The sequence below is a fragment of the Copadichromis virginalis genome, linkage group LG8 (genome assembly GCF_057382275.1).
Source record: "Copadichromis virginalis isolate Kocher_CV1m ecotype Utaka linkage group LG8, C_Virginalis_male_GT1.1, whole genome shotgun sequence".
Taxonomy (NCBI): Eukaryota; Metazoa; Chordata; class Actinopteri; order Cichliformes; family Cichlidae; genus Copadichromis; species Copadichromis virginalis.
This window is the reverse complement of record NC_140625.1, coordinates 7909694-7931056: the sequence shown is the minus strand read 5'-3', so window position 1 is coordinate 7931056 and position 21363 is coordinate 7909694. Positions and strand designations below refer to the sequence as shown.

At 39.4% G+C, this 21363-nt stretch overlaps 2 protein-coding genes across 4 annotated transcripts in view; one reads left to right on the top strand and one right to left on the bottom strand.

Moving 5' to 3' along the window:
- Window positions 1-690: 690 nt before the first annotated feature.
- The window catches only part of rab26 (RAB26, member RAS oncogene family), a 112850-nt gene continuing 92177 nt past the window's right edge, over window positions 691-21363 (bottom strand). Inside the window, exons 6-9 of the mRNA XM_085465558.1 lie at window positions 8096-8161; window positions 6077-6133; window positions 5307-5383; window positions 691-1439 (exon numbers count right to left, since the gene is read on the bottom strand). Coding sequence (XP_085321684.1) covers window positions 1337-1439; window positions 5307-5383; window positions 6077-6133; window positions 8096-8161 — 303 coding nt within the window. The 3' untranslated portion in view covers window positions 691-1336. The remainder of the gene's footprint in view (window positions 1440-5306; window positions 5384-6076; window positions 6134-8095; window positions 8162-21363) is intronic.
- Window positions 5774-20101, top strand: LOC146702631 (uncharacterized). Of its 3 annotated transcripts, none has more exons than XM_085465557.1 (3): window positions 5774-5991; window positions 17801-18775; window positions 19600-20101. In XM_085465557.1, exons 2-3 carry the CDS (start codon window positions 17827-17829, stop codon window positions 19659-19661), a joined length of 1011 nt encoding a protein of 336 aa, XP_085321683.1. In that variant the 5' UTR covers window positions 5774-5991; window positions 17801-17826; the 3' UTR covers window positions 19662-20101. The 3 variants fall into 3 exon arrangements, with proteins under 3 accessions (XP_085321683.1, XP_085321681.1, XP_085321682.1); XM_085465555.1 differs by lacking the exon at window positions 5774-5991 and adding an exon at window positions 17181-17230; XM_085465556.1 differs by lacking the exon at window positions 5774-5991 and adding an exon at window positions 17207-17283.

The following is a 21363-nucleotide window of genomic DNA, read 5'->3' as shown; positions in this document are numbered from 1 at the left end:
TTGGCAACAGCTTCGTTTTTGAGCAGTAAAGGCATACTGGGACAGAACAACACACAGTTGAATGCTATCAGTCATGGACAGGCCTCCCTAGATCCCGGATCTCAACATCACTGAAGCAATATGGGATCATCAATGTGGGAACAAAAGGCAGCCAACATTTGTCCTTCAAAAAAAACCTGAAGAACTATTAGAGAAGATTATTTAAAGAAATTACAAGAAAGAGAGTCATATCAAATATGCTGCTGGGAATTTCAAAAACTGTTTTTGCCTTATGTGTTGATATTTCCATGTATCTTTGCACACATTTCAATAAATCACTGCAGCTGTTTCACATTTTCCTAACAAAATGTAAAGAATTGAGTGGTGCATCAAGGCTTTTGCACAAAACTATATGTGTAAGGTCCCGTTCAAGGTTTGGGGAAGAAATATGCGATGGCAAATACGCTTTTCACACCCAATATTCAACTGTTTTTGTAATGTTTTCTTTTTGCTATGCAGGTTAATAGCAGACTTCACACAAATGCAGTTGTTTTTTGTTGCAAAAAGCATTTGTCCTTTTCTTTAATTTCCTGAAAACAGAGCAACATCTAGAAAATGATTTTTCTGGAACAACTCCATCATTTCTCAGGAAGATATATTTCCCATTGTAGGTCTGCTGTCCTTTGCTGATTGTGTTGTTGTATACATTGATCACTGCTGGAGATTTATTCATGTTAGAAATATATCACACAGTTCTAACATCAAACTTAAATTGTGTACAAAAGGTCGCTAGCTCGAATGGGTCACAGACACATCAGTGTTATTAAAACCATTATTATATGGTATCCTGTACATAAACAGCATGTACTGTAGTGCAGAATGACAGCTTACATTATGTGCAATGGTGGTTTGTACAAATTGGTTTCTGTTATTCTAGTCAGACTAATGTAATATTCAGCCTTGTTACGTCTGTAGAGTTTCTTTTAATAAGACAGGCATCTATAAACAACAAAGCTTCCAGAGCACAAAATTAAAATTACATTTAAAATATTTACATCACTCATGGAAACTGGCACAGAATGGATTAAACGGGATTACAAACATAGCGTCTGCGCGCAGACATGCATGTGTATGTGCAAGCTTGGAGACAGGAATTATATTACATTCACAGTCGCAGACGGAAGGTGGGTCGGGAGAGAGAGCGTATTGGCCGCAGAGAAATATAAACATTGAGAATTTCAGGCCATTTCCAGGTACACCAACTCAGACTTATTACATAGTGTAAGAGAGTGCACCTGCTGTCTTTCTCTCTCTCTTGCACAAATACACACGCACACACACACAAGTAGGATGTGGTCTATGAGCGGCAGCAGCCAGCGGTCCTCATTTCTTTGTCGACGTACTCCTGCAGCTGAAACTTTGGCTCATCGGGTTCCTTCATGGTCCTGTGCTTCAGTTCCCTGACACAGAGAGACATAAAGACTCATATAGAACTAAACAGGCACTGAAAGTGGTTAAAGTGCAGTAAACCTAATTTTCATATATATATAAATTCATTTTGTTCTCTTTTCTTTTCTTCTTCACCCCTGAATAATGCTCTACCCTGACTCCCACAGAGCCCATGTTCCTGCTTTGGAGCACTGCACTCATGTTTTAGGGATTACACAGAGGTGGTTTCACTCTGTTCAAGTATCTGGCCAACAACACCTCATCCAGAAAAAATATCTGGTGAACCTCTTCACGACTAGTTCTAGCAACAGGAGCCTCCTGTGATTGCAAGGGCTTGTTAGTAGTTGTTGCTGGTACTACTGTTGGCTGTGCTGGTTAATTTGAAGACATTAGGCTGCATCTATTTCTAGTTTCTTTGTTATTCTCTCTCAGCTTTTCAGCTCCATCATTTCACTTTTATTTGTCCATCTTTATCAACCGCTTCTTCCTCACTAAGCTCTGCTCCACAAGGTGCAGAGTTTCTGCCACACACACAAAATAAAGTATCCATAACTCGAAATTTCGAGTTAATAAGTCGAAATTTTGAGTTAGCTCTGCCAATCAGTAATCTATGTGAATGATGTCATTTTCTTGTTACCCGGAAGGATACGGCGCAGAGGAATGGACACTCAAAACCGGATCGCAACAAATTGGGGCTTTCGAGAGTACGTTTGCTGATAGTAACGCCATGTGATTCAGCTAATAACACAGGGATTTCATCATTTGTGAAGCCACGCTGAACATTTGTGCATTCATGACTGGCTGTAATACTGGTAGCTTAGCTGTAGCATTTGTAGCTGAGGGCTCCAGTTTCTGGGTAACAAGGAAGTGACATCATTCATGTAGATGACTGATTGGCAGAGCTAACTCAAAATTCGAGTTACTTTTCTCAAAATTTTGAGTTAATAAGTCGAAATTTCGAGTTAGGGATACTTTTTTTGTGTGGCGGAAACGGGCTTCCATAGTTAAGTGAGGCAAATTGCATTAAAAGGTTTGATTGGACAATCCAGCGCCAGTAAAAAAACATGAACCAATGGGCTGCTGTCTGTGCGGGTAGGCCCAGTGCGCAGCGGCACTTCAAGCGGGCCTGTATAATCGGCAAAGCATAAAATAAGAATTATATTGACCCATCGACCTACAAGCACATTGACCCACTGGGAAATGCCCAGATTAGCAGTCCAGCTCCCTGAGGCAACTGTTATTGTGATTTGACCCTATATAAATACAACTGTTTTCTTATTAAATGCCATGCCATAAACACTGAATTACAGATGACCACCAAGTGTCATTTCTCTACCGTTTTTTGACTTTCCAAAGAAACAAAACCAACAAAAAAATATAGATCAGATTAGTGACTTGAGGAGCCCCTCTAGGTAATACTAATAAAAAGAGCTGAAGGAGCCTTTGCCATAAATAACAAAAACAAAAAATGTTATATGAAAACCTATAGATCACTTCTGTCAGTGGGTCATTTGTCGATGTCACTCCTGCACTCTGTCTCAATGCCAAACATGTACTGTTTGGTTACCTGGTTTCATTGCCTTTTGAATTTGTGTTTTGTGCAAGTAAAGGCTCACTGGAGTGGAACAAATAAAAACATAGGGCAGAGATGAGAGATGAGGTGAGTCAGCGATGATGGAGGGGTTCGGAGAGAGACGAGAGAAGCAGAGGGATGAAAAAACCGAGAAGGTGTTCACATGAGCTGGAAGACAACAACGAGAAAATATTTAATTTCATATTCTGTTTGCAGTGTGATTGTGTGCCAGACTGTGCTACTCTATTCTTGGCATCAGCCCTCTCTGCCAGTCTGTTACCATAACAAGACTATAAGTGTGAAACAGCTCCCACACACTGTCCGACACCACACATTTGTCAGAAACACAATCAAAATACTATTGCCAACGTTTTTATTTCTATTAAAGTTCATGTTAAGAGAAAAGACACTCATGTTATATCTGATCTTATAGATGAATATGTCATTTGTATCTGTGTCTAAACGCTTTATCTTAGATATTTCTTTTTTTAGCTTTCTAGTTCCAAATATAGCATGAAAATGTGTTCATAAAACAAATGAGCAACATTTGTCCGGCAGTGCTTCTCGTGGATACATCTGTCCAGATGTACACTGCATGACAGCAATTCTTTTTGAATCTTCCATTGATATTATCCCAAATAGTACTAATTATACAAATTCACTCACCATACATTCCCTGCCTGTTTCATTAGTTACATCATACTGGGCTGGGCCCCCCTTTAACTTAAGAACTGCGTTCTTTTTGGGATGCAGTGCATCCAGAAAGCATTATCAGCCTTACACCCTCTGCATCCCTATTCTCTTTGCAGTGGCAGTGCAAGAGCGTTCAGCTGTTTGCAGGCTTTTGAGGAGGCGCACCAGTCTTTGTCTAAGTGGAACCAACTATGTTAGCTAACATATTATATAATTTAAAATAAAACCTAATCTTTGTAAAATGTGTTAGTCTCCATATTTACGTTGCAGATTTGGAGCCAGGCTGTAACAACAGCGTTTCACTTGTTCCATATTTTCTAACATTAATGCCCTATATGAAACTTCCAAACTTCTTCCATTTACGAAAAATAGAGGCCATTGTGCTCATTGGGACCTTTAGCGTTGCAGAAATGTTTTGATACCATTCCCAAAATCGACGCCTCGATGCAATCCTGTCTCAGGTTTGTACAGAGAATTCCTCGGACTTGATGACTTCAAAGCTGGAACCCAACAAAATACTGATCAAGTAAAGCCCTGTGGATTGTTAAATGGACTGATTCTTATATAGCACTTTTCTACTCCAACCACTAACCTTCTGACCAGTAGATGACCTGCTCTACCTCCTGAGCTACAGCCACCCCAGGGACAGTATATGTGCTTACACTCTGGGGATGACGATAGATTATGCTGACCTGTAATTTGGAAACCTCTGAATTACAGCTGCTAATCATAAATTAGTTAGCTAACTAGTCCCACGATCCAACTTTAAGCAATTCATTTTGATACTTTACAGGTGCAAATTTATCTTACCCTAATTTGTAGGGACGGCCTTTAACACTAAAGACTGTAACACTGTATCTGATTGGCCAAAAAACATGATCGTGTTTAATTTCAATCAGTCAGTTTGAAAAACTGATCATGATTGCTCAATAAGAGTAGAAGGAGTGCCCTTTTATTTCAGCCGTTTTACCAATTTAGTTATACTGTGATCAATCTTAGCAGTAGCTTGTATTGCATTTACTTTACGTTTAGTATTTCAGTAAATGCAAATAAAATTTTGAATCAATTTTGCTGATACTGCTCACGTCTTTTCAACCATAGTCTCAATTGCCCAATTTCTAACGTATGACTTAAATCCTGTTCCTTTCTTTACATGAAAAAGCTGTTTGCTTTTAAGAATAAATGGCACTTGGCAGACTGTAGTATTTTCTTGTATGGTCAAACACTGACATGTGATGTTAAAAAGGTGTCTCCTTTTCATAAATAAATCATTTTTGTCCATCTTTAGAATCAGGTGGGAAGTGATACAACAAAAGGCCTTACTCGCTTGCATTAAAAAAATCCTGGGTCTAAAAGGTCTAAGTGCTTTGGGTAGAATTGGAGCTAAACTTGGTGCTATTAAGAGCAGTCTGGAAAAAGTCAAACTCAGTAACATCAGTTACACAGCAAATGCTTTCTAAATCAGCCAAAATTTGGGTAAAACTTATAATGGAAAACCACTTAGTGTAGTCAAATGAGCAAACGTTACTCCTTAAGTTGCATATGCTTGCTTTATGATCACATCTAATCTCCCTCTGGGGTCTAATATTTGTGCTGTTGTGCTGAGACTCACCTGGCCACAGCAGTGAACGCCAGCTCGACATTCAGTCCAGATTTTGCACTTGTCTCCATAAACGGCACTCCAAATTCCTGCATACAGAAAAATATCTTTTCAGGTGTGTGTGTGTGTGTGTGTGGCCATGCCACTTGTCTGTCTTTTACTGTGAGGACATAACGACCTAAATTGCAGAAAAATTAGACTTATGATTAATTTAAGATTGGAAGTATATTCGTGCCGAGGGGTTTATGACACCTGGGGAGGGATGAGAGGGTTGATGATCAATACTAATATTTCAAAAATACTTGTGATGGCTACTGAGGTTCCTGGCTTTCAAAACTAATTTTCTTGTCATTTTGTTGTAATTTGGAAAAAGAGCGAGAACGCAGAATGTGGTCGATGAGAGATGCTCCCAGGTGAAGCAATCTCATTCCGTGTACGTGTGAATATCTCAATATTCCTGCTGAGTTTGTTACCTTGACAGCTGCTGTGCGTCTGCCACACTACTCCATACCACTTCATATTTAGCCTTCTCTAACATGCCTCTCAGAGCTTATCTGAGCGAAACGGCCTGGAAAATTATGTTAGCAATCCCCCATCATTTATTCCAAACAATAACAACATTATGTGCCTGTATGAATACATAAGGAGGAGGAGAGAATTTCAGGGTCAACTTTGCTGCATGAGCGGATTAAGTATAGTAAGTATTTTTTATTCTTGTTACATGTGTCAAACGTTATGTGTGCTATGTGTATAGGCACAAGTTTGTGTTATAGAAAGCTCACCTTTGCCAGTTTCTCCCCCTCTTCTCGCTTCACCACCCTGTCATGTGTCACGTCAGCCTAGAACATATGGGACAGACAGCACAGAATCAGAAACAATCACTTATATTCTTCTCACAGTGTCTTTAGTGTAGTTGGTCCTAATGACAAAATATGTTTTTTAATAAGCATAAAAAAATAAAGAGACTGTGACCCTCCTCGTTTTAGATGCTTGAGCTAGCAACTCTATAACAAGCACAATTTTTTTAGGACTGTTGCTATTTCATTAGCTCTGCTAATCTAGTTACCATATTAGCAAGTCGGTATGAGAACACAATGACCTAACTGGAAGAAAAATTAGGTTTATTATTTGTGTGAATACACGTCTTTGAACATAAAGCTTTTATTTACATTATATTCTTTTATTTTTTAGCAACTTCATGGCTATTTAATATATAATATTCGACTTTCAGTATTGGCTAGTAGCTAGCTTTCTGCTAGCTTAATTATTCTAGGGTTTACAGAAAATGCTATTACTGTAAATACAGCTGATAAAAGTGGAATTTACAGTCTAAAAACTAAGTCTACAGCAAGTATGTTACTGAGCAATTAGATACTGAACAGAAAAAGATACTTGGCATTAATTTAGGATTGTGACTAATGTAAGCCTTAGTCACGCTACAGTAAAAACAGGACAATAAGCTTGCAATTTAGCAAAAAATTGGTAGTTGTTTGGGTGTTTTTGCTTTTGGAGGCTCACTGCAAGTCCTTGCAGCTAATAACTGGTTGCCCAGATGTTGATGATGCAACCATCAACCTCAGAGTGATCACTTTTAAATACGAGGCAGGAGTGGGAGGCAACCTGTCTAACTCAGATTGACTGAAATCCCTCTAAAACAGATTAGCCAAGGTTTGCAAATAACTGCCATATCATTTATACGTTGCAATCTGAGTCAGTCTGCGCTGATAAGCACAACCCATCTGTAATGCATGTCTTTGCAATAAGGTTGATTAAACAGGTTGTGTTCTGGTTATATCACTTTATAATCGCAAGGTTGCTGTGCGCATATTGCAGTTAAATTGCTACCCTGCAGCAACTACATTACTATTTGTGGAAGAATTTATGAATTCTTGTTTTAAATCTATGAGGTTCTGTCTAGACTCTAAATGTAAGTAGTTAATGTGAATTTCTGTTTAATGGGATTTTTTGTGCATTTAGTTGGTTCGAGATTTGCAATTCTTGTCAGTTTATCAAAGTTAATGGTTTAAACAGATTGAGGGTAACTGCCAACATGACCCCATTCAATGATAAACTTATTGCAGACTGACTCCATCCTATTGCCATTTTATTGCTGCTTTGACACACCAAAGTCAGTTTGAAGCCTGCAACAGATTGTGCATTGTTTCTTCAGAGCAACCATTTCAAACCAGTGAGGTCACAAGTTAACTGCACGTAGTTAGAATTATTTTGGTCATGTTACAGGATGCAACTACTGTTTTCTCTTGTGTGACTGCAGAAGAAAGAATATGAATATATTAACTAACTCTTCTTGAAGCTTCCACTGTTGCCACTAACTCCTGAGCAAAACATTTGTCTGGCTGGTTATGTTAAATGTCTAGCTTTGCTAGTTGTTAAGTGTTCCACTGTGTACAGCAGCTCCATAAAACCATAAATTTGAAGGCTAAAATCAAACAATGCTAAAAAGCTCATTAAAGCTGTAAACCTTTCCATTCATCAATATGAGCAACCACTTAATGTCACGCTCAAAGCGACTTGATTAGTTGCTAATATTAATGTGAACTATTGATTAGTTAAGCTTTAATAATGTGCATTGTTTTGCTTTGTTCTGATATAATGATGTAACTACTGAAAACTTTTTGACATTGGAAAATCATTTCTATAAAAAAAAAATTTCCCCTGCTTTTGTGCATATCCATTACACTCTGGCTCAAGGCCCTACTATACCGCCTGTGATCCCTTCTTCCCACCCTCTATGAGTCCATCTGTCCATCTATCTCCCAGTGTTGGCAACAAGGTCTCACCTTGTTGCCCAGCAGCATGACGACCACATCCTGCTGGGCGTATTCATGAATCTCTGTCAGCCATGCCTGGAGATGGAAATAGAGCAAAGAGTGGTGAAGAAATTCAGAACAGGAGAGGATGAGCAGGAAAAACGGGTCGTTCAGAGGAGATAGGACTGATCGAGGGGTGGGATAGGAGATAAAGACTACTGACAAAGGAGACGAATGAATCCACTGAGAAGGAGAAAAAGGGAAAGAAAAGATTAATTTGTTGGTTGCTGCTCTTACTTCATCTTGTTCTCCCCTTCTCCCTCCTCCAGATCGTCCCCTCTTTGCCCCTTTTCTCTTTTCTTTTATGTCTATCCATCCATCTCCTTCCAATTACAGGTCAGTGGTCACTTCCCTTTTTGCTGGCTTGGTTAAAAAGCCCTTAATGTTTCTCACTCCTGCACACTAGCGTCTAATTTCCTACATCTTCCTACATACTTAACTGTTGCCATTTGTATACCAAAGAAAAAGCATGTTTCTATCCCACATTATTTCAGGTTTTTTGTGCAAATGGAAAATGTAAGTGAGCAAGTAGAACTGACTGAAATAAGATGACTGCAGCTAGAAGACAGAGAGAGATGTGATTAGTATAGGCAAATCCTTCTTTATTGTGAGCCACCAAGGAGAAGAACTTTAAATTTCAGTAAGCTGAGCGTATCAAGGCATTCCCAAACCAGCCGAGAGACATAATCTAACACATCCTTGTTTCACATGACTTGTGACCACACAGATAAACAGCTTGAAGTAGCAGTTTATCCTCAACCAGGAACGGGCAAACCTTTTCTGACTGAGAACCACAATCTAGGACTAGGAGGAGCCAATTCTCAGCCAGCCACTTCAAGAAAGACAACAAGACCACATTATTCTTAAAAAGCAGAGACTTTGTTCGAGACCACCAAACTAGATCGCCTCTGATGCTTGCCTCTGGCTACAAATCCTGTCCGATATAATTGGAAATACTGACAGTAACAGTACATTGTAATGATTATCCAGTACACTGGACAACCACTGGGCCTTTATGTGAAACTGATGTGCGCTTCAGTGGACAGGTGTTATGAATATATAACTCCTGGTGCACATCCTTTTTAAAGCAATCACTGCAACCTCATAGATATGCTGTGTATGTTGTGACACCTACAAGTTAGTTCACACCATTATCAAATGTAACTAATTTGATAGGTGGCTATGGCATTCGGTGTCTCTCATATATCAAAGATGTGATGTGTCTATTATAATGTGCATGAACTGGCCATTTGTTCAGTACAAATACTGCAATTTTGTTAAAATGTACACTTTAATTTTCATTTTAAATACTGACAAATTCAGAAAGAGTTCCACTCTTCTCCCATACGCCTGCTGTCCCTTATCTTTCAAGGTGCACTTGTTGAATTTTTATAATGATAATGATATTTCCTTGTTGGAATATCTTCTGTCCATGATTTATGACAGCAATCTGATGGCAGTGAGCCTCACACCATATAGCAAACACTCTCCCTATTTGTTGGTCTATTTAAGATTTGAACCTTCCCATTTCCCCCTTTAAAATGCCAATGCTGCTGCTGCAATTTTGCCTGATCTTTCAGTCTGTCCATCACCCTTAAACATAGAAAAACTGCTGTGGTGTAACTTATTTGCAGGGATTGATGATTTTGGAGCCTTGATGACAACAATAACTAGCTATATTCTGCATCTTAACTAAAGGAAACATCTAATTAACACATCTGAACTTTGTAACAAGCCAAAGAGCTGGAAAATCAATTGAATATTCAACTCAGTGATTTCTTTAAATGTTCTTTCTTTAAATCTTCTGCCATGTTTGCATTAGGAGACATGAAACCTTCCACCAATAACATTGATGCAATAATTAGCAACTCATGAAGTACCTACATACAAATATATAAAGATAAGATACATTAAGTATTGTGGGTGATTTTGAAACCGAAGGAGCAATGCAATCCAAGCTCTTTATTGGGATCCATATGAATATAAACCTTTCGTCAGCCAAAGATAAAAAAGCAGCAGGTTTGTTAACAGGTGGTCTCTGCCAGAAACAGGATGTATATTTTATTTATTACTTTTATTTGATTTTATCTAAAGTCCCATCCACTTCAAAAGTTTATGAATACCTTTTGGAGATAGGAAAACAGGATTATTAACACAGGCAATAATGATTTACAGTAATGCAGTTAGCTGGCCTACTTTCATGTTTCCAATTAGCCCAGGTGATTATGAAAACCATTTCAGTCGTGGTAATTACTAACCCCTAGTCTACGGGCTTTTGTGTGATTAAATCTAAATCCAGTCTGTTTTTTCCAACTTACAGATTTTCTTAGGTTGTGAATTTTTAAGAGGGTGTAGATACTTAATAATGAGCCGCAGAGGATAACAAGATTTGTATTAGCTTTTCTTATTTTCTGTTCACAGACAATCCTAAAGGACTGCAAGATACTGTGGGAGTCTTCTATTAAGCCTAAGGATAACTATGAGCAGAATCTGAGAGCTTGTGCAACATTTAAAAGTATCTGTGCTGTCTGAAAGAGGAGAACATGAAGGTTACACTGTTGTCACATAAAAAGGGAATTAATTTCATCAGCACAATGGTGACATGCGGTACGTCCTTCATGGCAGCATCCACAAAAAAGATGCATGCTGTCTTTCCTCAACACACTATGAAGAGAACATTCTTCATGAAGGACAGTGTTACCTTAAAAAACCTGATAAACTAATTTGCAAAAACAAAGAAGAGAACTGTGCTGGTGATGCAAATAAAAAGCAATCAAAAAGGTCTTTGGTTACATGCACATGTTTCCCTATTCAGATTAAAAGATTTTCAAATCAACTGGCGCCTTTAATTGGAGCAGTGTGACCTGGCATAAAAGTGATGAATATGTCATGCATTTGTCTTCTGCTTTGGCACAGCATTAATCAGCACCCAGAAGATGGATATCTATCATCTGCTGAGTGCACTAGTTGTCATTAATGTGTTCCTCTTGATTTATTAGCATACATACAATGTATGCCATCAAAGAGAAAAGGGTTAATACAGACGTTTATGAGAGTCACAATAAATTTGGCATAAAGGAGGGTAGCTTTAAAGGTACAGTGTGTAAAATCTCTCGACCAGAGGTCAGTAGATATCAGATTGCAGTCAAATGAATTCTGTTTTCTTACCCCTCCCACCATTCAGCTGTAGTGAGTGCAGGATGTCAGTCCACTGTTGACCTCATGTGTCAATCCATAATTTTCACATGACGTCAGTACTGCAGTCCTTTGCCCTCCAGCCACCCTTTGAACCTTAACCTCTCCTAACCTGGCCTTACAGGCCAAATCATACCAATCCCTGCTTCTCCACTGCATTCAGTAGTGGCCCATACTTTGAAAGCTTTCATCCTGACAGCATCGTAAGGTGAGCAATTCTCTGTAACATACACCTAGTGTCATCAAACTGGAGCTCTGGCAGAGACGTCGCCATTTTCATGGATTTAAACAAAGCTGCCGGGGCAGAATATGGAACACCCAACCTAAAATTTGTAGTTTCTTTTCATATCTTCATTTTTTCTCCATTGATAGATATTTTATGTAGTCTTAAAATACCTACTGTCCTAAAACACTTTTGTCCTAAAATACTACAGACTGTATGGGCTGACCTCTGGCTGAAAGTGGCAATTTAATCTGTATTAGCTGGCATAGCATTAGCTTATAACTACCTCATGTTGTTTAGTCAGCTCTTTGTCAGCTGTCTGTAGACAGCAGGGTCACATAACTCATCTGCTGGCAATTAGAAATTGCAATATTGAGAATAAATGAGCATTTTATGCACATTTCTGTCTGTTAGAGCCCTGACTACTGTTCAGGAGGTGAGGCTTGAGGCGAGGAGGAAGAGGATGACATTTTATCCAGATGCCGGTCATGCTGTCTCTCGCTTTCTTAGATGATAAAACACAGGTATGGTCCCTCATATCTTTAACCTGAAGGTGCAGACACAAATTAAAAGTTGCCTACAAAGCACACGAACGCCTATCAGTTCTTTCCTCCTCCACCTCTAGTATACTATATATGTGGGCGATCTCTAGCTGCATATATAGAACATAATTAGATTATGGAGCAGCGATGTCCGTCTCGGCCCATGTATGGTGGCTACATAATTACAAAGTAATCAATGTATATTTATGAGTACATTCAGGTACAGTCAGTCACTGTACAAAGGGGCAAAAGAGTGATATTAGTGACAGAGGCTGAAATGAGAGGCCGTACCAAGGCCCAGTATAAGAGTAATTTTAAACTGTAAACAAATATCAGAATCAGAATAATTTCCCCTAGGGATCAATAGAGTATTTTTCGTTACAGTGCTCCATTATAAACAAACATTAACAGAGACAGACAACACACTAACTAAGAATAGCACAATATATACATAAAAGTCACTTATTAATAAATATGGAGCTTGAGCTGAGTATAATAGGTGTGCTTTAGGAGTTTGCCTTTAAAACAAACTAATCCGCTCTTCAGCTTTGAAGCTGCCACTTTTAGAAATGTATGTCCCAACACATTTACATTAAAAAAAAGCTATCTGCATATTTTCTGGAGTGACGTAAAACAATTTCTTCTTGCTGACATTAAAATCAGGAAATGATGTATCCCACTGCATTTTTTAATGTTAGCAATAATATCTCAAATACACTTCCAAGAACTCCTCCAAAAACCCTGCCGACGTGTCCCTGGCTGTCATGCTCACATTACGGTTTCCTCGAAAAATCCGAGGAGTTCCTTTAATCATTTTGCCAGCAAACCTGAGGGGATCAAACTGCCAAATCTCTCAATTTTCTGCAGCGCAATGCTGTGCACACCTCTGTTGATCCTGTTTCTGTGCTCAGCTGTTGTGAACAAACCTCTCTTGTCAACTTCAAGACAAACATCTTCAGTTTTCCCACATTATTTATGAATGCTGTATTTTACAGTACTGGACCTTACATTGTTTGGCAGTTTTCTTATTGTTTTGAAAAATTCTCCGCAAGAGTGTTACCAGTGATGTGTGACACAGAAAGTGATATAACCCCAAACATAACACAAATAGAAAGAGCCAGCTGGGCACAGAGATTTCAAGCATCAATAAGCACACATTGACTGAGCAGGAAGCGAGGCAAATATTTTTCATTGCTACTGGATGAAACAGGAAGGAAAAAAAGGTTAGGTGTCTCGCACATGCATTTCCTTCCCCCCCCTTGTGTGTATCATCAAGAAACGACTACTCCGAGAAGCAGTAATCCTCGCTCTCGTCTGTAGATTTACAGTGTCCTGTGAGGTTTACATCGCTTCATTACGCCAAGATTAATGTACTGAGCTCTGACCTAGCAGACCCAGCTCCCAACAACACGTGAACCTGCCAATTACTCACACAGCCTTGAAAGATCCCGGCAGTCTGTGGGTGGATTATGGGGAAGTGAGGGAAGGAACGCTGCTTCTGAAGTGAAGGGATCAAACTTCAAAGGAATCGCTGTCGATGCTGAGCGTTAAGAGTTCCTGCAGTACGTGCGAACATGTGTGAAAACACATGTAGTGTACATGTGACGGCTTGTAACACGTGGGCAAGATTTACAGCCTTGATAAAGATTTCAGTTTGACACTTTGTGTACAACTGCAGAGTCTGTACAAAGAGTCATGGGAGACTGGCACTCCCTGGACGCTCTGTTTGAGGGTTATACTGAATGTCCTGACTGTGGTTTTCACTTTGTGGGCTGCTTAGCATTGGTGTTCAAAAAAAAAGAAAGAGGTAAACAACTTCAAAATGTTACTGCACACCATGCTAAGAAAAAAGGGCAGCAGTCGCTAGAAGTCAGCGGATCATGCCAGGGTGTAATTTGAATATTGCTACAGCTTCCTTGAACCTTGTAAATCTCTTCCAAATACAAAACTGTCATCTGGTGTTTCCAAAATTCACCTCGCTCATGACAGACTCATCAAAATACGATGTCACTGTGATTAGCAATTCTGATATTCACAGAAAAGCAGGTATAGATAATTCTCCACAAACATGCCCTATAAACAGTACAGTCTCAGCGGTATGTGACATACTTATGAACTGCTATCTATAGATTTGTGGTCTTGGACACAAATTTCCGTTGTTTTCATTTACTCTTACTGGGCGGTTTATTAACTACTGGTTTGTTTCTGATGTCAGACAAAAAAGTTTCGACAGGACAAGAGAGTCTGAATCTGGGGGTTGTGAGAGATTTATGAAGGCTTTGGTCATTTCACCCCTCAAAGCAACAACTACACAGTGTGTTAGAATAGAAAAGGCCTTTATTGTCATTATATATTTACCATTATGTATATAGTTTGAGTTTTACTTGCATTTTAATTTATTTTCTTTGCTTTTTCTTTACATTTGTTTTTGGTTAGGGTTAGGCAGTGAAACTTACGAGGAAGCACTTGGTGACACTGGGAAGGAAAAACTTCCTTTTGACTAGGGATGGGTATCGTTTAGGTTTTATCCGATACCAGTACCAAACCGGTACTTTTGAAACGGTGCCGGTGCTTAAACGGTGCTCAAACCAGAATGGAGAACACAAACTTTGTCCAAAAACCTCTCATGTTTAGCTGTTTTTTTGTAAAACGATAACAATGTTAGCCTTTTCTGCAGCTATGGGGCATATATGGTATCACTCTTGGCTGGAAGCAGTGCTTAAACAATGGAAAACACACAAACTTTGTCCAAAAACCTCTCATGTTTAGCTGTTTTCCACTTTTTCTTTGGTAATTTTAGCCTTTTTGGCCAGGGTGAAGGGAGCATCTGCCATCAAACAAGAAGACAGCCGCATGTAACTACGACGGTGTTTGCTAGCACTTAGAGTCCCCCGAGAGCAGCAGTGCCCAGCCTTCTACCCTTCTACCTTTAAAACCCGCCTTCCAGCCAAATGGCTGGTAGGCGGGACATGCAAAAGTAACGCATCTTCCTTTGTTATTTAGCACTTTTAGCAAGTAGAGTGTTGTCATGTGCTCTCTCTTCACTATTGTGACTGGTAAACGGTCAAAAATGTGGCTCTTCCATGGCAAACAAAAAATGCCATCTGAATTCTCATGGGACTTCATTATGCTATTTTCAGCTGTTTCCTTTCTAGACTAAGGCAGGGGTGGGCAATTCCAGGCCTCGAGGGCTGGTGTCCTGCAGGTTTTAGATCTTGGGTCAACACACCTGAATCACATGATTAGTTCATTACCAGGCCTCTGGAGAACTTCAGGACATGTTGAGGAGCTAATTTAGCCATTTAAATCAGCTGTGTTGGTTCAAGGACACATCTAAAACCTGCAGGGACACCGGCCCTCGAGGCCTGGAGTTGCCCACCCCTGGACTAAGGTGTTACTTAGTAAAGCTATACTGATGTAATCCCAGTAGATGATATGTTGCTATTCCTGTGTTCAATTCTAAACACTCAAATCTGATCTTGGACCTGCTGCTTCTAATGTCTGACAAGAATTCATTTTTAACTGTGACAAATCTGTCGATCTAATGCACTCCCATCCTTCACCTCTACTGCAGCTCTTTTAGTGTTTCATCTATGTGTCACACTCCTCATTCTCACTTCTTTACTTCTTCTCCACTCCTGTGCTGTTCATAAAAAGCAGGCAATGAAATTTGTCAGTGTGTAATGATCAGATGCTACGCAGATTATATGTCAACATCAGCTTATTTGAACACATCGACCTATCAGTGACGTACTGATCCACCCCATAAGGGATAAATGTGCCATGTGCCATCTTACAGATGATTTACATTAATATAATGATCAGGTGTAACTTGGAAGTCCCTGCTTTGTTGTAATAAGAATATTTCCAAACCAATCACACAGCCATCTTCACCACCCTCACTATCTCCTGTTGCTGTGGCAGCAACAGGAGATAGTGAGGGTGGTGAAGATTGCTCCACCTTCTCGTGGCCTCTGGTGCACCTTATGCTATCTGAAGCCTAGTTAACCATTTGTTAACTATTGTTTTTTTGTGTTTGCATGCCAAAAACCATAACTCTGATGACTTGTTTGGTAGCTTTCTCCAGCACTGTGTAGGCAGAAGAATATATAAAATATTTAATATTAAGAAAAAAACTTTTTTCTTAATTCATTATTTTTTATTAAAATAATTAGTCATGTAATAAAATAAATTCTGCATATTCATGAAATAATATCGGAAAGATTAGTAAGCAACATTAAAAGTAACATTAATATAAGTAAGTAACATTACCTAATGTTATCAACTGTATAGGAAGTAAGTCTGTCTTACTTATATAAGACAGACGTGCATTAACTAAAGTTGAGATGTGATTCAATGCATCTTTAATGAGGCATAGTAAAACTAATGGCAATTGTCAGGATACTCACAAATGTCACAAATGTCAAAAAGTAACAATGTTTCCTCTTTGGTATTTTGTGGTCTGGAACAAAGAGAGAGACGAGCTAACTGAGTAATATTACCAGGATTTGAGCATCCACCGCTTGAGTGGTTAAAAATGTCCTTGGCAGCAGCTCCAGGGTTTATGAAGCAGAGATGATTTAAACTCTTGAAAACAAACACCAAAAATCATTGAGAGTGCTTATTTTTGAATATGGCACTCTATATGGGGCACTATGAGGGAGGCTTTCAAAATGGAAAAGCATCAGTGTTCGCCAAAGACTGTGTATTCTTTTTACACATCTTATATATATTCCACACACACACAGTGGAAAAACTCTTTGGTTAAAGATGCTGTAATTATGAAAATAACAGTAAGTCGTTTAATTACGATTTCTAGTCTAGTCTCTAGTATACTGCCATGGTTAGCTTCTTAGCTTAAATACCTTTCATGTAAACAACTAGACACTGAGAGATGTTGCTCTTACTCCATGCTATTATGAAAGCAGCTGCTCATCAAGCCTGACTGGAGTGTGTGTTTGAGTGCACATGTGTTATTGTGTGTGAAATGAGGACCTGTGTGTGAAATGTGGGTTTCTGGGCGTTAGTTTGGGGAAGCTGTGGTCAGATTTAGGGGAGGAAACACCCATTGAGCTTTATAAAGACAGGAGAGTGAAATAGATTAGCCCAGGCTGAAAGACAACAGCGATCTAAGCAACACCGGAGGTAAACAACATCTTACATTTCATGCTTTGCATTGGATCTCTTTTACTTAAGCTGTAAGTACATTGTAAACATACCGTTGTCATTCATTTCCCAAGAGCTGCACTACGTTAAACTTAACTTCATTTACTAACTTAAGCAATCAGCTTTTATCAGTGAATGTGATGTTTAGTAATTTAATTGCATACTCATGTGGAAAGAAGTAGTTGTTTTGTTTTGTTTTTCAAAGTAGAGGCTAAAGAAACTAATGGTGAAACTCATAAGTAATAAGGTTTGGGTTTAACTGAAGCCAGTTGGTGAACTGAAGGAACACATCTGAGACATTTCATTTTCTATGTGATTGCAGTGTTGAGGCCAATAAAACAGAAGTGTTTCAGCAATTAACTGTCAACAGGAAGATTCACACAGCATATGAGTGTTGACATAGTAGCCACAGTGTCTGTTGTGAAAAGAAAGCTGTTGTGAAACACAAATTTGAGAAGTCAAGACGGGCATCTGCTCTTCCTCTTTTTAACCTTGAAACATCCTAAGTGCCCCCACCCTCTCTCTATATATATGTGTTTTTCTTCACAGGCTTATCTGCACACTAATGTCCCAAGATGAACAAGACAAAATACCCCAATGCTTGTAACGGCACTGCTACTCCAGCACTTGCCAATGGTATTGATGAGTGGGGCCAGATGAGTCAAAATGTGGTTATAGGGAATCAGGTGATCCTCAGAAAGAAAAACAGAGGGCTCAAAGAGAGGTCACCACACAGCCTGGAGCCCAGCAGAGCGCGTCCTTTGTCAGCAGTGTCCACCTCTAATGTGACAACAAACAAGATCAAGAAGGAACCACAGCCTTCTGAGCGTAGCGCATCGCTCCCGCAAACCCCTGTAGCATCCTGTGATCCAGTGAAACGCTACTCCTGCCCCCCCATGGGGATCTCACCATCACCAAGTCACTCCTCATCTTCCTCCACCTCTTCCACCACCTCATCCTGCTCGTCCCCTTCTCCAGTTAAGACATCGTTTATCATCGGCCACGACCCTCTAGGCTGGAAGTTGCATCCCAAGTCCAGCTCGCTCAACCCCCGAGCTCGTGCTAACAGGCTCTCCCTGCAGATTCCCCTCCCCACAATCCCTGATGTTAACCCTCTGAAACCAGAGCCATTACCTAAAACCAAACCCGCCCTTAAACCCAAACCCTCACGACGACGCCACTCTGACTCAGAAGCTTTCCTCCAATCTCAGAGGATCCAAATGCCCGCGGTGACGCTGGATGAACTCTGCGCTGTGCATCTTCGCCCGCTTGCCCTTTCAGATGAGTCTGACGATGTGTTCAGTGAGGGGAATGAAAAAGACCCCAGGGTGACCCCTCGCAAAATACCGCCACCCGTTCTGGAAAAAACAGCCATGGCTAAACAAATAGCACAACTTATTGCTTATTCACGCCTGGGCTGTAAAAGCGACAAAGATGAAAACATTTATACCAGGATCATAAAGCCAAAACTTAAACATTCACATCACAGTGTGGACCACAACAGAATACATGCAACAAAAAATGGTAAGTGCTCAAAGAAAATCTCACAATAATCATGCTTATTATGTGTTAAAGGGACAACTCATTAACTTTATAGTAGACTGTCACTGACTTGTGACAGTGACAGAGCAACAATTCTAATATTCTGGTACAGGCATAACTTTACATCCAGACTAAACTTATTCCTTCTGCGTGTCATATGCATGAATAGCAACTTCATCAATATAGAGTTTACATATTAATTGTATGAACCAGTGGGAAGTAATTTGGTGCTATGGGTCGTAATGACGACTGGAACAGTGTTGGTAGCAGTTTGCTTTTCTTCACCTGCACTGGAACGTTTAATTCCAGCTAATAATTTTAAAAAATGGTATTAGTGTAGTGGAAATACAGTGATTACTTGCGCAATAACATTATATCAAAATCTAGAAACGTTGATCCAACATTGCAAAAGCATATGTTTTAGAGAAACTAATGAAAAGTATAGACACGCAGAGATAGCAACAAAGTTACCTTTGGTGTTGGAGCCTTGACGCAGTAGCTTTGTTTTACAGTGGGGTTAATCCTATCCCTACCCCCATTTAAAGTTTCACTTTTGTTTACTGAATAGTTTTGGGATTTGTTTGGCTTTTTGCCTGATTAAGGTCTAGAGCCAAAAACGTATGCACGTTCATGAAAGTGAATTTGTTACCTCTGAACACGACACATGGCATTGCCCTTGCAGAAGTTCTAAGTGCAGATGTCTGAGTATCTTGATTTACTTTTGATTGATTTCCTTTATGAGGTGCTGAGATGACATGCAAGCATTTAAGTGGAAATCGATAGTAACATCATCCCCTGTTTTTCAGGCATGCAGCAACTTCACATCAGCTGCGACAGTGAGAGGTCCACCCCACGCTTCCCGGGCTGAGAGATCTAAGAGATAGGAACTGAAAAGACCTCTAATCATTGACTCCACGTCCCATCTAGAGTAGAATAATTCTTCTTCTCTGTTGAGGAGACTTTTAATTTGTTCTTTTTATCAATTTATGGGGATGAAGTAATAGCTGTATTGGAAAAAACAAGGTGTGCAGATGATGAAATTACTGCAGCTTATAATTACATAAGCATTACTTACGGTGTAATACTCTGTGGTAAAATCTGAATATATCTATGTAGGCAAGGTGCAATGACAAAGGATAGGGCTAGGTAAACAGGAAATGAGCTGTTCTAGCTGGAGATGCACATACAATTATATTGCTCATTTTAGCTTCTCAAGTGATGACTTATTAATTGAGCTTTTAAGTATACCTGTATCCTACATGCAATATCTTTATAAATTAAAAAAATCAAATATGATTGAAATTATTGGCTGATCATATGGTCTGATGTTTTTGACACTAAACATGAATTTCACCTGCTATCCTCCCCTTCAGCCTCAGCATATCTTTAATAATATAAAGCACACAAACCTCAGTCTGTTTACCAGCAGACACACTCACAATGTGAATGTGATGCAGCTAAGAATTGGTCTTCCCTTTCACTGTGCTTTAGCTGGCTGATGTGTATTTAATGCAAGTCCAGCATGCAGCAGCTTACTGAGAAGTTTCAGGAAAGTAGAAGTGAAAAGTAGCGATAAATGCTCTCTGTTTAAATGAGAGTATCTAAAAGAAAATTCATTATTGACATTTCTGCTAAACTCCTTGAAATACAGCTGAAAGACTGCATTTTGACCACATCTTGATTGATTTAAAATCCACTGTGGTGGTGTACAGAGGCAAAATTACAAAATATGACTCACTGTTGAGTCACTAAATGAGGTGCATTGTTGTAGGTGGAGGAGGGTACAGACTAAGAATAAGACTGGTAGCAAATAGCGTCTATGGCATTTGAAACAGCTGACTACGTAAAATGACAACTGAACGCCTGAACCTGCTCACCTTTTGTTACCACGGCTTGTTTGAAACCTAATTAGTGTTTACAGTATTCACGTCATCAAATCATGACAGACTGTATATAATAGATGGATGCAGGTGCAGTCAAATGGTAAGTGGCCTGTATTTGTATAGCGCTTTACTTAGTCCCTAAGGACCCCCAAAGCGCTTTACACTACATTCAGTCATCCACCCATTCACACACACATTCACACACTGGGATTAACTCTATAGCCCAACCAACATATTAGCAACATAATAGTAATTATCTATTTCCTGACATATTGGTAACACCTGCAATTGAGTGAAATAGTGGAATTACTAAATAGTGAAAAGCAGATACACCCCAGGAGAACGAGGGTGTACTTCTAGTGGCTGGGAACTGGCTGACAACCAGTTGGGAGTAGGAAATCTAAGTGGTTGTATCTGTATAATTGCACATAAATGAATATTTAAGAAGTAAAGAAGAGACAGAGGAGCCACCCTTCAACTGTGTTGTAAGTGTTGATGTTGCATAGTTTGTTTACTATGAGGGCACACTGCAATTTCTGTGTAGGCAACTTCTGCTTGGAACACCACAAATACAAAAACCAGCTGATCCAGGCAGAGTTGGCCTGTTGTGACAGTAAAAATGTCAGTAATTTTAAAATTCCACTTATATATATTAAACTACATATAGCAAATGTTGTTTATGTTTTG